The 14,522-nt window shown below is 62.0% G+C and overlaps 1 protein-coding gene across 1 annotated transcript; it reads right to left on the reverse strand.

Moving 5' to 3' along the window:
- Window positions 1-5,990: 5,990 nt before the first annotated feature.
- Rhcg (Rh family C glycoprotein) lies at window positions 5,991-13,346 on the reverse strand. The gene is made up of 11 exons (XM_090321374.1): window positions 13,160-13,346; window positions 11,151-11,337; window positions 10,614-10,764; window positions 10,059-10,206; window positions 9,570-9,736; window positions 9,001-9,138; window positions 8,748-8,884; window positions 8,171-8,295; window positions 7,938-8,011; window positions 6,726-6,846; window positions 5,991-6,542 (listed from the first exon to the last, which is right to left on the reverse strand). Exons 1-10 carry the CDS (start codon window positions 13,344-13,346, stop codon window positions 6,739-6,741), a joined length of 1,422 nt encoding a protein of 473 aa, XP_090177500.1. The 3' UTR covers window positions 5,991-6,542; window positions 6,726-6,738.
- Window positions 13,347-14,522: the final 1,176 nt, after the last annotated feature.

Raw genomic sequence — 14,522 nt, forward strand, 5'->3', positions numbered from 1 at the left:
CCAGGCTGGCTTTGAACCTTGATCCTCAGATCTCAGCCTCCTGAGTAGCTAGGATTACAGGTGTGAGTCACTGGCACCCAGCTTCTTTCTTTCTTTCTTTCTTTCTTTCTTTCTTTCTTTCTTCTTCTTCTTCTTCTTCTTCTTCTTCTTCTTCTTCTTCTTCTTCTTCCTCCTCCTCCTCCTCCTCCTCCTCTCTACCCCCTCCTCCCCTTTTTCTTTGCTGTACTGGAGGATTGAACTCAGGCCTTGTTGGCAGGTACTCCACACGTCTAGCCCTTTGGGCTCTGGTTCTTTGAAGTAATAGGGTCTTATAGTTCTGGGTCAGTCCGGACTATGATCTTCTATTTATGGCTTGCTGTGGCTGGCGTCACAGGTGTGTGCAGCCATGCCCAGCTCTTGGCTGAGAAGGGGGTCTCAGGCAGTTTTTCCCCCCCAGGCTGACATCTATCCTCCCCACCTCAACCTCCTAAATTACAGGTGCCATCACGGGTGCCATCTTTACAAACGAGAGGCATCCTGTGTCAGCACAGCTTCCCCTGAGTAACCGTGGAAGCCGTGAGGCTCCACCCCTCATCTTACCCATATACTTCTATTTTGTGCCAGGTCTAAGGGCTTGACCTCAGGGGCTGACTTCTTCACTCAAGACTGATGCTCTACACTTGAGCCACAGCTCCACTTCTGACTTTCTGCTGGTAAACAGGAGATAAGAATTCCATGGACTTTCCTGCCCTGGCTGGCTTTGAACCGCGATCCTCAGATCTCAGCCTCCTACGTAGCTAGGATGGCAGGCGGGAGCCTCTGGCGCCCAGTGTGTACCTCATTTTACTCCAGACAGCCCCACCTGGAGAGTGAGGGATGTGGCCGAGACCACGCGTAGTGTTTCTGGCACTGGACGGGGTGGCAGCTCCATGCCAGGGGCTCCTGTGTAGATGAAGCCTGGAGGCTGGGGTGCAGCCCAGTTCTCACTCCTGGGGAGAAAAGCGTTGATTCGGAGCCCAGCCTGAGAGTCGCTGGCCCGGAAGCCCCATCCCCAATAACCTGTGCCATGATGAAGAGGTTAACGAGCTCTTACAACCACCAGAAAAAACGGAGTCATGAATAGATGTATCTACCCAACATCTACCCCAACACTGTGGGGGACAGAGAGAGAGAGAGAGAGAGAGAGAGAGAGAGAGAGAGAGAGAGAGAGGGGAAGAAAGGAAAAGAAAAATGGCTCTGGAAAGCTTGGCATGGATAACTCGTTATTGGAAAGATCACATGGTTCCAAGCCATGATGGGGTACAGGGGTCCACATAAAGCCCCAGGAAAGCGTGAGGGCTGCCTCCACATCCCCACCTGCTGCTTCCTCTGGGACGACACCTCTGGGGTCTCTTCTGGCCAGCCCTCTGCTGGGGCCTTTACCTCCCTCCACACCCTTCCTCTCAAGGAACCTTCCAGACAACAATCTAGGCTGGAACTCAAGAAACAAAAGCTGCCCAGAGGTCGTGCACTCACCTGGACTCCTTCCCCAGTACTGGGAATAAAGCCCCCCAGGTCCCTGCACCCCCAGCCCCCCCCCCCCGTCCCGGCCCCCCTGCACCCACTTGCCTGTCCCTGAGGTTTTCCCAGCCTGGAGTCCTGCTGGCCCCTGCATTACCACATGAATGGGGCACAAGCTCCCCCCCCACTCGAGCAAACAATTTGGCTAGCAAATTGACATAATGACCAGAGACCGAGAGGGAAGGAAAACTACCCCACCAGCCCTGGCGGCTGATTAGAAAGCTTCGGGCCTTTTCAAGAGCCCCTAAGTGATCAGTGCCCTTAATCTGATTACAATTTGTGGAGCCCCTCCAGCCAGGCTGAAGAGCTGCTCTCGAGCACTGGCTCAATCACACTCACACACACAATCTGTGCACATGTGCATACATATGCACCTGCACGCGCACACACACACAGAGGCCTGCAGAACCCTCCCATCCCCACACAGAAGGCAGGGCAGCCCTGCTCACCACCCCTCCTCGTGTGTTCTGAGCCATCCAGGGACACAAGGCCCAGGCCCAGGCCGCCCTTGCCCCCCCCCTCCAGCCATGCCAGTGTACAATCCTGGCCCCGCAGCGCCCCCACCCAGCCACTCCTGGCTCTCCATCCTGGCTCTCACCTGACCCAGCCCGCCTCCCTTTCTCCATGGAGCTCCCTTTTCTGGAGGGAGAGGCCGGGGTGAGGGGCTCTGTCCTCACCGCTGACCCTCCTCTGGGGGTCCTGGGCCCTCCAGACAGCCCCCGCCTGGAAACACCTCCTCTCCTGCCCCTGCCCCTTCTTCTTCTCATCTGTGTACATGTGTGTGCACGCACACGCGTGTGAACATACACGCACTAAGGCTTGAACTCAGGGCCCCCTTTACTGGTTTTGCTCAAGGCGGGTGCTTTACTACTAGAGCCACACCCCCACGTCTGGTTTTTGCTGGTAGCTGGAGATAAGAGTTCCAGGCACTTTTTCTGCCTGGCCGGCCCTCACATGACGTCCTCAGCTCCCAGCCTCCTGAGCGCGGGCGCCCGGATCCTGCTCTGGGGTCTGGGAAGGGCGGCCCCCTCCTTCCTGCCCCACTCCACACTGCAGGCGCATGGGGCTGGCCCAGGGCCACATGGCGCCCAGCGCAGAGGCCAGCAGCTGTGAGGACATCCTGACCCGCCAGGGCCTCCCACGTCTCTGGGCCTCAGCTTCTCCACCAGCAGCTTCCGCAGACCCTGTGTCACCCTGAGAGGGACAGGCCCTAGCTTTCCAGTGCACCCCTGCCCTCCCCTCATCACCCCTGCCCCCTCCTCATCACGCTGCTCCCTCCTCATCACCCCTGCCCTCCCCTCATCACCCCTGCCCCCTCCTCATCACCCCTGCCCTCTCATCACTCCTGCCCCCTCCTCATCACCCCTGCCCTCCCCTCATCACCCCTGCCCCCTCCTCATCACCCCTGCCCCCTCCTCATCACCCTTCCCTCCTCCTCATCACCCCTGCCTTCTCCTCATCACCCCTGCCCCCTCCTCATCACCCCTGCCCTGTCCTCATCACCTCTGCCCTCCTCATCACCCCTGCCCTCTCCTCATCACCCCTGCCCCCTCCTCATCACCCCTGCCCTCCCCTCATCACCCCTGCCCTCTCCTCATCACCCCTGCCCTCCTCCTCATCACCCCTGCCCTCCTCCTTATCACCCCTGCCCCCTCCTCATCACCCCTGCCCTCCCCTCATCACCCCTGCCCTCCTCATCACCCCTGCCCTCCCCTCATCACCTCTGCCCTCCTCATCACCCCTGCCCTCTCCTCATCACCCCTGCCCCCTCCTCATCACCCCTGCCCTCCCCTCATCACCCCTGCCCTCTCCTCATCACCCCTGCCCTCCTCCTCATCACCCCTGCCCTCTCCTCATCACCCCTGCCCTCCTCCTCATCACCCCTGCCCTCTCCTCATCACCCCTGCCCTCTCCTCATCACCTCTGCCCTCCTCATCACCCCTGCCCCTCCTCATCACCCCTGCCCTCTCCTCATCACCCCTGCCCTCCACTCATCACCCCTGCCCTCCCCTCATCACCCCTGCCCTCCCCTCATCACCCTTCCCTCCTCCTCATCACCCCTGCCCTCTCCTCATCACCCTTCCCTCCTCATCATCACCCCTGCCCTCTCCTCATCACCCCTGCCCCCTCCTCATCACCCCTGCCCCCTCCTCATCACCCCTGCCCTCCCCTCATCACCCCTGCCCTCTCCTCATCACCCCTGCCCCCTCCTCATCACCCCTGCCCTCCCCTCATCACCCCTGCCCTCCTCCTCATCACCCCTGCCCTCCTCATCACCCCTGTGCCCTCCTCCTCATCACCCCTTTCCTCCTCCTCATCACCCCTTTCCTCCTCCTCATCACCCCTTTCCTCCTCCTCATCACCCCTTCCCCCTCCTCATCACCCCTGCCCCCTCCTCATCACTCCTGCCCTCCCCTCATCACCCCTTCCCTCCTCCTCATCATCACCCCTGCCCTCCCCTCATCACCCCTGCCCCCTCCTCATCACCCCTCCCCTCATCACCCCTTCCCTCCTCCTCATCACCCTGCCCTCTCCTCATCACCCCTGCCCTCCTCCTTATCACCTGTGCCCTCCTCCTCATTACCCCTGTGCCTTCCTCATTACCCCTGTGACCTCTTCCTCATCACCCCTGCCCTCTCCTCATCACCCCTGCCCTCCTCCTCATCACCCCTGCCCTCTCCTCATCACCTCTGCCCTCCTCATCACCCCTGCCCCTCCTCATCACCCCTGCCCTCTCCTCATCACCCCTGCCCTCCACTCATCACCCCTGCCCTCCCCTCATCACCCTTCCCTCCTCCTCATCACCCCTGCCCTCTCCTCATCACCCTTCCCTCCTCATCACCCCTGCCCTCTCCTCATCACCCCTGCCCCCTCCTCATCACCCCTGCCCTCCCCTCATCACCCCTGCCTTCTCCTCATCACCCCTGCCCCCTCCTCATCACCCCTGCCCTCCCCTCATCACCCCTGCCCTCCTCATCACCCCTGTGCCCTCCTCCTCATCACCCCTTTCCTCCTCCTCATCACCCCTTTCCTCCTCCTCATCACCCCTTTCCTCCTCCTCATCACCCCTGCCCCCTCCTCATCACCCCTGCCCCCTCCTCATCACTCCTGCCCTCCCCTCATCACCCCTTCCCTCCTCCTCATCATCACCCCTGCCCTCCCCTCATCACCCCTGCCCCCTCCTCATCACCCCTCCCCTCATCACCCCTTCCCTCCTCCTCATCACCCTGCCCTCTCCTCATCACCCCTGCCCTCCTCCTTATCACCTGTGCCCTCCTCCTCATTACCCCTGTGACCTCTTCCTCATCACCCCTGCCCTCCTCCTTATCACCCCTGCCCTCCTCCTTATCACCCCTGCCCTCCTCCTTATCACCCCTGTGCCCTCCTCCTCATTACCCCTGTGCCCTCCTCATCACCCCTGCCCTCCCCTCATCACCCCTGCCCCCTCCTCATCACCCCTGCCCCCTCCTCATCATTCTTGCCCTCCTCCTCTTTGGCCCTGACCCCTCCCAGCCATGTCCCAACCAACCTGCCCAGGCCCTGCCACCCGCACCTGTCCCCTCCTCTCCACACCGCACCCTTCCTCTCCTCTCACAGGGCACGCCTCTCCTCTCCACACCTCAGCCCTGTTCCCCTCCCCGCCACCCCACACCCCTGCTCCCCACCCCTTCTGAGTGCTGTGTGCCTCCTCCTTTGTCACAATGTTTTTCAATCCCAGGGAGCAAACTGTCCAATTAGAGCCTCGGACTCCTGCTTCCATCTTTGCTCACGTTTAATTAACATGCTCTTCTCGGCAGCTGCTGACAAGTTCCAGAAACAGGTTGTAAAGGGTTTTTGTCTTTACCCAGCATGGAAAATGAGGGTGTTACATGGCAGAACATGAATAGGTTCCATCTCAGCCCCCCTCCCCCCCCTGCTCTGCTAAAGCAATGATGCCGGTGTCTGTTCGTGTGTACCTGTGTATGTGTGTGCATGTGCGTGTGCCTGGGGCGGAGTTGAAGGCAGAAGAGTCCCCCTCCCCTCTCCTCCCCACCCTCCCTCCTTCCCAGGAGCCTTTGTTCATTAAACACCCCCTTCTGCCTGGCTCTGCTAGCCATCTGGAATCTGGCGGGTTCCTCCAGGCCCACTGCTCTTCCTGATTCTAAACCTGTGTCCTCGCTCTGGTGAACTCCTATTCAGTCTCCAGAGCCCTGTTCCCAGGGCTCTCCTTTGGGAAGCCAGCCGCAGGCCTGCCTGAGTTCAGGGTGGGCATCCTCCACTGGACTCCGGGCATGCCTGGCACAGGATGCCAGCTGCCCCCCCCGGCAGTAACTCCCTCACTGCGCCGGCTGGTTTATCAGGGAGGAAAGGCCAGCCCGAGGAGGGGAGCCCTGTCCACCCTTCGGTGTGCCCAGAATGCCCTGGAGGAGGGCACCACAGGACACTCTTCTCAAGGAAACAGCCCAGCCGGCCCCTCATGCCGGGCTGGGCTTCTCACCCCTGGGCGAGGGCCAAGTTGCCCCATGTGGGCCCCACAGATGCGTTCACCCCATCCTAGAAAGAACATCTAGATAGTTTATTTTCAGGATGTCCCCCACAGGGCATCGGGGGGCTGGGGTCTCAGGGAGCATGGGCAGGGAGGGGAGGAAAGGCTGGGCAGATGGAGGGGGGACTGACAGCTAAGTTGAGTCTACCCTTCAGCGCAGGCCCTGCTCTGCACCTGCTTTTCTGCAGGCCTAGGCCGTGGCCCTCAGGCAGGCCAACCAGACTCTTCCTCCATTCTCAGGCGTCTGGGCGGGGTTGGGGGGCGCAGGCCAGCAGCCTTGCTCCTGTCCCTAGGGAATCAGAACAGGCTCCTTCCAATGCCAGGGTCAGTGTGCAGAGCCTGCCGGGAGTGGGGAGGTGGCTAAACTCACTCCGCCAACTTGTGGGCCTCATTTTCTGCTCCGGATGAGACAGCTACTCCTAACAGAAACATCCCACAGCCTGGAATTTCTCCTGCCTCAAGTTCAAGACCAGAGACCCTGACTCCAAATAAATAAATGAAAGGCAGTTTCATAAGGGTGGGCTACAGGCCCCTGCGTAAGCACCCACCGAGGGAAAGAAGGAGAAGGGAGAGAGCCAGGCCTGCATGGCATCTCCAGAGCAGGAAGCCCGGGCCCTCCCTGGGGAGGCCAGCCCACAGCCGAGGCGGGCCGGCTCCTCACCCGCCCTGGCTGCTTAGGGAACCAAGGATGCTGAGGGTCCTGGGGACGACAAGGGTCCCGAAGACGCCGAGGGCTTCAGGGTGGGGTCCTCTGGGTAGAGGGTGCTCTTCTCTTCTTCCACCTGTGGAGAGAAGAGGCCGGGAGAGCCGGTCCCAGGCAGGGCTGTCACTCCAGGAAGCCACAACAGCCCGAGGTGACAAACAGTGGGTGGTCAGCGCCCTCTTGTGGTCAGTGAGCAGATCACCGTCCCTGGCGCTGGGGCCCAGCAAGGACCAGACAGGACAGCAGCCCACAAGAACAAGGACTGGTGAAGGACGGACGTGAGACTCAACAGCAGGCTGGGGTGTGAGAAGCGGCTGCAGACAGATCCAAACATGGGATGGGAGGATGGGGGAGGCTGACCAGCTGAGCCCTGACCTCTGTGGCCCCTTGAGGGGTCATCTGTACTGAGCCCAACCCTCACCACCTCCCCTCCTAGCAAAGCCACGCAGGTGCCTCCGGGGCCGCCTGTGACTCCCGCTTCTGTCCGTGCAGAACTGTACTGGGGAGAGGCCGTGTGAGCCGGGAGGGCATCACGGACCAGGACTCGGAAGCCATAGCAGGTCTGTTAGTGGTAAGCAAACCCTGGTGGGTTCTAATTGGATGTCTGGGTAATTCACATGCCGAATTTAACCGTAGGACAGAACTGTGCTCAGTAACAAGAGCATTTGTTCAAGATGCCATAGCACTAGGCCAGTCTTAGGCTACAGAGGTAAAGAGAAGACGCAGAACGGATCATCTATCTCAACCGTGTAGGGAAAATCTATGTAGACAGAGAAAAACAAGAGAAAATATGCCAAAAATATATGTGAATAGTGATTGAATTTGGGTGGTGGGTATTTTCTTCTTTCTTCTTCTTCCTTCCTTCCTATTTTTGGTGTGGTGCTGGATTTTGAACTCAGGGCCTTGGACACATGCTCTACCACTGAACCATACCCCAGCCCCTCGCATGGGATTTCTTTATAATTTTCTCTAACTTTCCTTTAATATGCTTTTAGTCTTTTTATAATTTAAAAAAAGGGGAAAGGTCCTGGGGTCCAGAGGGGAAGGGAGGGCTTAAATCCGGAGGAGATGCAGGCTTCTACACAGAGGAGCGGGCTGCCTCCCCTGCCTAGCGGAAGATGGTGGGGAGGTGGGTACAGTTACCTTTGTGCAGAAACTTCTAGAACTCACCTCCCAGTAGACGCTGTCCTCAAAGCAGTTCTCGTCTGCCGCTTGTCCCCAGAAGGGCAATCTCAGGATGAGCCCTGGAGGAAAGGGGAGGTCACCAGAGACCCAGGAAGCACTGGGTCTCTGCCACCCAGCCCAGCCCACCAGCCGGAGGCCTGGGAGCGGAGGTGAGGCATGCGGGGAGCCCGCTCACCTGCGATGGTCCTGGCCTTCAGAACCCCCTTCCCCCTGCTCACCCACAATGCTGCCGCCCACCAGGGCCATGGCCAAAGTCAGGAGAAGCCCGAATATCTGGAACCTCCCCTGTGTTCTCGCCGTCCAGTTCTGCTTCGCACCTTCAAAGTCAAAGGAATGGACAAGCCTGGGGTGGAGACAGGAGCGGGTCAGGGCCCCAGGGGGACCGCGGCCACTTCCTTCCCCCCACAGGAGAGCCCAGCCTGGCCTTCCCATCTGCACAATGGGGGCCCTGGGGTGGGGGAGGGAGGGAGATGGAGACACATGAGGTGGTGGACTAGAGGGGCCTGGGAGGGATGAACAGGGGGAGGAGGAAGAGGTAGGGAGAGGAGGGAAGAGGAGGAGGTAGGAGGAGGTAGAGAGAGAAGGGAGGAGGGAGAAGGAGGAGGAGGAAGGAGGGAGGAGAAGGAGGAGGAGGAGGAGAAGGGAGAAGGAGGAGGAGGAAGGAGAAGGAGGAGGAGGAGAGAGGAGGAGGGGGAGAAGGAAGAGGAGGAGAGAGAAGGAGGGGGGAGAAGGACAAGGAGGAGGAGGAGGGAGGAGGACGGAGGGAGCCCACCCCTCCCACACTGTCACCCTTACCCCACTTTTCCGTATACGTCGGGGGTGGCGCAGGCCGCGGTCACAGCCCCCACAATGCCGCCCACGATGCCCGGGATGCCATGCAGGTTGTGAATGCCACACGTGTCCTGGAGGTGCAGCCTCGACTCCAGGAACGGCTGGGGAGGGCATGGAGCAGCGAAGGGATGAGGGGGGCAGGGAGACCCCCAAGGCACAGGCGGGCACCCGGGTTCCCAGACCTCAGGACCACAGAGGCTCCCGGCCCGCTGCTCACCGTCAGGAAGGCGAAGCCCAGGGTGGAGAAGGCACCGCAGAGCAGGCCCACGGCCAGGGCCCCGTAGGGCATCAGCATCATCTCGGCCGCCGTGCCCACGCCCACGCCGCCCGCCAGCGTGGCGTTCTGGATGTGGACCTGGGGGGGGGACACTCAGCTTCCTCTCCCCAGAGCTTTCACCATGTGTGGGGGGCCCAGACGGGGGTCCTGGGAGGGTGGGCCACCACACATCTGTCCTCTGCCTCTGCCTCTCTCTTTCTCACCTCTGCAAGTCTAGGTCCGGGGCCTCTTTCCGGGCCTGTGAGCGCTGGGTGGTGAGATGCCCTGCCCCCACTCTGCGCTGCCTGGCGGCCACCTTGGCACAGAGCCGGGCTCTGCTCCCTCCCGTGCCCAAGTGCACAGTGTCACTGTGAGTGTGGCACAGTGGCTCACGCCTGTCATCCGGCACCACAGGAGGCTGAGATCTGAGGATCAGGGTTCAAAGCCAACCCCTGGCAGGAACAGCCACGAGGCTCTTGTCTCCAGCGAACCACCAGAAAAGCGGAAGCGGCGCTGTGGCCTCTACTCACCATGTCCAGCTTGCCCTTCCGGTGTATGGCGCTGGACACGGCCACCGAGGCAAGCATGCTGGCCGCCAAGGCGCAGTAGGTGTTGATGGCAGCCCGGTGCTGGGCGTCCCCGTGGTTGGACACGGCCGAGTTGAAGCTGGGCCAGTACATCCACAGGAACAGGGTGCCTGGGGCACAGGCCACGGGGCTGGGGCTCAGGCCAGACCCCGCCCGCCAGCTCCCCTCCACCATACATGGGCACACACGCATGCGCACACACGCACACACACACATGCACGCACGCGCACACCCAGCGCTGTGTGGGGCGGGGACGCCTCCCCCCCCAGGGCACTGCCATCCCTTGGCTCTCAGGGATAACTGGAGGACTGAGCCAGGTGGGAATCCACTGCTGTGGCAGGGACCCATGGCAGGCCACTGCCCTCTGCCATCCCCTCAGCCAGGGGGGCTCCCCTCCCCACCACGCAGCCCCACCGTCCTGGCGGCCCTCACCAAGCATGGCAAACAGGTCGGAGTGGTAGACGGAGGCCTGCCTCTGCTTGCTCTGCTCCAGGTTGCGTCGGTAGAGGACCCAGCTCACCGCGAGCCCAAAGTAGGCGCCGAATGTGTGGATGGACATGGAGCCTCCTGCGTCCTTCACCTGGGAGACGGGGCCTGTCACAGCCCGTCCCCCCATCCCTCACCTCACACTCACCCCACAGAACAACCACCCAGCCGGCCCGGGACGTGGGATCTCTGAACCCTAGTGGTCAATCTCAGTGCCAGGGCTTCCTCGCCCAACAAACGGCCTCGCTCGCTGACGGGAGCCCGTGTCTGGAGGACTCGCTCCGTCGCAGGCCCAGAGCCACCCCCGCACTGTGTCACCGGCCTTCGCAGCTTAATTCTAAGGCAGTCCCTTCCCTGTGTCTCCTCTCTCCACACGTCACACAATCACTCCACCACCACCACGCTGCCATCACCCAAGCCTGGCCGCGCTCCTGCCTGCGCGTCCTCTGTGCCCCGAGGTGCCCGGGGGCCTTCCCCACCGTCAGCCGGGGTCCCACACACCAGCAGCAGGTTGAGGAGGAGGAACTCGTTCACTGAGAACAGGGTCACTTGCACAAACGTCATGATCAGTAACTGGACGGGGCTCACTTTGCCCAGGACTGCCCCAAAGGCCACGCAGACTGAGGCCACGCAGAAGTCCGCGTTGATGAGGCTAGAGAGAGACAGGCAGGCCCACAGGGCTAAGCAACAGGGCCCCCAAGAATTCTACACACCAAAGGCTCACTCCCAGGAAACCCTGTCCCTCTGAAGCACCGCGGTGCCACTGGTAATGACAGGAAAAGTAAAACAGGCTCGGCTGGTGGGGGCACGGGTGGAAGGGGCGGGGCTGGTGAGTGGGGCTCGAGAGAATGAGTATGGTCACGGCAGTTTGTGAGCACGGGTGAAGAGAGAACAGCGAGGCCTGCTGAGATTGTTCCAAGAAGCAGGGAGGGAGCCAGCAGCTCACACCTGTAACTCCAGCTACTCTTGAGAATGGAAGTTCAAAGCCAGTCCAGGGGCCCCCCAGGTCCCCTCGCAGCCCCCCTCCCCCCGGCTCACTTCTCCACGCCCACCAGGATGTGGCCGTCTCTGAAGGAGTGAAACCAGCCCTGCATGAGCAGTGCCCACTGGATGCCGAAGGCCGCCAGCAGGAAGTTGAAGCCCAGGGCACCGAACCCGTAGCGCTGCAGGAAGGTCATGAGAAAGCCGAAGCCCACGAAGACCATCACGTGCACGTCCTGGAAGCCTGCGGGGACAGCGGGCGTGGGGCTGGGCCTGGAGAAGGCCTGGGCCGCAGCCCCCAGGCAGCCTCCACGAGGAGCGCGGAGGAAAAGACGCCATGGGGCCAAGAGGTTCAGATGGACCTGCACCCCTCCTAGCCCAGTGTCCCTGCAGCCCGGCCTTAGCCGGGCATGTGGGGGGGGGCACAAGCTGGTGGCTCCTGGCAGGACAGCAAGCAGAGGTAAAGGAGCCCTGCACGGCTGATTTCATGGCCCCACATCTCCTGCCATGTTGGAAACGGAGCTCCTCTTGTCCGCAAAGTACCATGGGAGGTATGACGGTTATTCTGGGGAGAAGTGCTGGGTGACAGACAGCCATGGGATGTGATGGGGTCCCCTGGCTCAGACTACCCTCACGGGGGCTCTGGGGGTGCACATTCCACGAGGGAGCCCCATCAAAGCCCCTGCCAGGCTCTTCAGGGACGGCTCAGGGGTGCGTGGTCAGGACGGATGGGGTGCTCCCCGCTGCGCTGGTGACGAACGCAGGGCCCCCACCCACGCCCCTGCCTGGGTCTACCCAAGTTGCCCTGGCTGCCTCCCCCCTCCCCCCAACCCTCAACCTAGGGCCTCACAATGGCCCCTGCCTCGGCTTCCTGGCATGTCGAGAGCCTCCACCAGGGGGCACCGGTGCACAGCAAGCCCCTGACTGGCCCCTGCCCAGGCTAACTTCTTTCCCCTCCCTAGAAGAGGTGCCAGGGTGCTGGCAACGCACTGTTTCCCATAGGGCAGCTCACTGCCTCCACGGCCCTTTATCCCCCACGCTTGTCACACAGGAGGCTGAGATGAGGATCGTGGTTCTCGAGGCACCGTCTAACAAGCACAGACCCGAGTCAAGCCCGGTAAGCTGGCTGTCTCCCTGGGAGCCTTAACTTCACACAGGTGGCAGCCCCCAAACCCCACCTTCCTCCACCCAGGCTGCCGTGTTCTGGACCTAAGGGCAACTTCATTTCTGGAGGAAGAGAATGCCCTGCTGCAAGAGCAGGCCAGTGAAGGGACGCTGCGTGCCAGGAGAGGCCGTTGGAGCTGAGCTTCGAGTCTCTTCCAAACCCAACAACGCACGACTGCTTGGGCACCAGCGGTTCAGGGAGTTGACTGGCTTGCTGGTAGGTAAGGCAGAAACTCAGAAAGCCCAGGGCTGGGGAAGAGTCCTGGGCAGTGCCAGCTGCGCCTGGCCGCCGGGTGTGACCTTGGGCTGGACCTTCTGGATCCCAGATGGCCAGAATGGAAGGGCAACCACCCTTCGTGTTCTTGGAGCTGGGTTAGGAAGTGAGGGATGCACGCCCAGTGCCGTGCCAGAGTTCTCAGCACCATCGCACACCTCGGCCTGGGGTCCTCACCGGAGACCCAGCCCAGACCCAGCCTGGCCGGGCGGCAGCAGAGCCGGGCCTTGCAAGGCCATGCTCTCAGTCTTGGGTACCAGGCAAGGAGAGGAGACCCCAGGGGCCCTCTCCAAGCCCAAGGCCATCTCCACAGCCTCCTCCTCACCCAGCGCTGGTGCCCCCGGAGAGACCTGCGAGCCCTGGGGCGTCTCGGTGGCCTCTGACCAAACACCCACTCATGGGCGAATGGCCCAGCTGGACACGGAGTCTGCTGGCCCTCGAGGGGTGCAGGAGGCTGAGCTGGAGGTGCCCCAGGGCTGGGGTCCCAGCTACTCAGGAGGCTGAGATCTGAGGACGGCAGAAAGTCAATGAGACTCTCCTCTCCACTGAGCCCACGAAAAGCTGCCCGTGGCCGTGTGGCTCAAGCGGAGGGCGGGGAGCCCGGCCGCGGGCCGCCCGCCGGACTCACTCGGGTAGCGGTAGTAGAACTCGTTGTCCAGGGCTCCGGAGCCGTTCCCGGGGCCCCGGGCCTCCCGCCAGTGCGCGTCGGCGTCCGCGTCGTAGCGCACGAACACCCCGAACAGCACCAGCATGGCCGCCTGCAGCGCCAGGCAGGCGACGGGCAGCCGCCAGCGCAGGTTGGTGTTCCAGGCCATGCTGTGGGCCAGGGCGCGGGGCGCGGGGCGCGGGGCGAGGGGCGAGGGGCGCAGGGCGCGGGTGTGGGGCGCAGGGCGCGGGGCACAGGGCACGGGCGAGGGCGCGGGGCGAGGGCGCGGGGCGCGGGGCGCGGGGCACAGGGAACGGGCGAGGGCGCGGAGCTCGGGGCCTGGGTGCGGGGCGCGGGGCGCTGGGCGGCCGGAGGACTGTGCGCGCGCAGGGGCCGCAGTGCCCTCCGTTCTCACCTCCCCGGCTTATAGGACGGGGCGGGGCGGAGCCGCCGGCAGCTCCGCCCTCCGAGCCTGGGGCCAGTGAGGACGCTCCAACCAGGGGCCCAGGGCACCCCAAGTCCCCCTCGTCGTGTGAGGACAGCGGCGGGAGCAGGGAAGGACCAGGGTCCCCCACCCCACAGCTGATGCGCGCCTCCCCATCTCGGCGTCTCCCCCTTGGTTCTGGGCACCCAGAGAGATGACCGAATGAGATTTCCCAGACGTGGAAGAGTCGTCTTCTCCTCCACCCTCATCACCACATCCATTGTCTTCATCTCCATCATCATCTTGCCTGTCTCTTTCACAGGACAGAAGTGGGAGGGGACAGTGACCAGGAGCTGGGGAGGGAGAGGCCCCCCGAAACCCTGGGTTAACTCCCCGATCTACAACAGGGCATTTGGAGACCTGAGGCCCAAATCAGGCTGCAGTATTGGTTCATGGTGGGATGGTCTGGCTGGACTGGGCGGCTGGGCTGGGGTTATTTAGTCTGTTATCTCGATGTTATCAGGAGCCTCAGAAGAAGAGAACTCTCTGTACCTCTTGGCAACTTTTCTGTAAATCTCAAACTCTTCCCAATTAAAGGGCATGTGAAGAAAAAAGCCAAGAGGCCGTGAAGCGTGGCAGGGAAGTGGGGAGGGAAAGAGGAGGAGAGAGCACAGTACACAGAGAACAGGAAGGCTGCAGGGGCTGGAGGACAGACCCAGAGGGAGGGAGGGCAGGAGGAGGGCAGGAGGAGGGGAGGAGGGAGGGCAGCCTTGCCAGTGCCCCACTCCCAGCTGACACAGGAGTTGAAGCAGAACAAGGCCTTCTCCTATATCTGGTGATCTGGGATGCTGTGCCATTTGCCAGGTGGGTGACCGATGGCACTTTTCTCCTCAGCCCCCTGGCATTTCTTGTCTCTGCACC

The sequence above is a fragment of the Megascapheus bottae genome, chromosome 30 (genome assembly GCF_031878675.1).
Source record: "Megascapheus bottae isolate mThoBot1 chromosome 30, mThoBot2.hap1, whole genome shotgun sequence".
NCBI lineage: Eukaryota > Metazoa > Chordata > Mammalia > Rodentia > Geomyidae > Megascapheus > Megascapheus bottae.

Excerpts from the sequence above, each read along its gene's own strand:
- Rhcg (XM_090321374.1), bottom strand. The coding sequence starts at position 13,346 with ATGGCCTGGAACACCAACCTGCGCTGGCGGCTGCCCGTCGCCTGCCTG. Across the intron at positions 11,338-13,159 it reads GTTCTACTACCGCTACCCGA|GCTTCCAGGACGTGCACGTG; the intron begins GTGAGTCCGGCG and ends CTGTCCCCGCAG. Across the intron at positions 8,296-8,747 it reads GACGTATACGGAAAAGTGGG|GCTTGTCCATTCCTTTGACT; the intron begins GTAAGGGTGACA and ends TCTCCACCCCAG.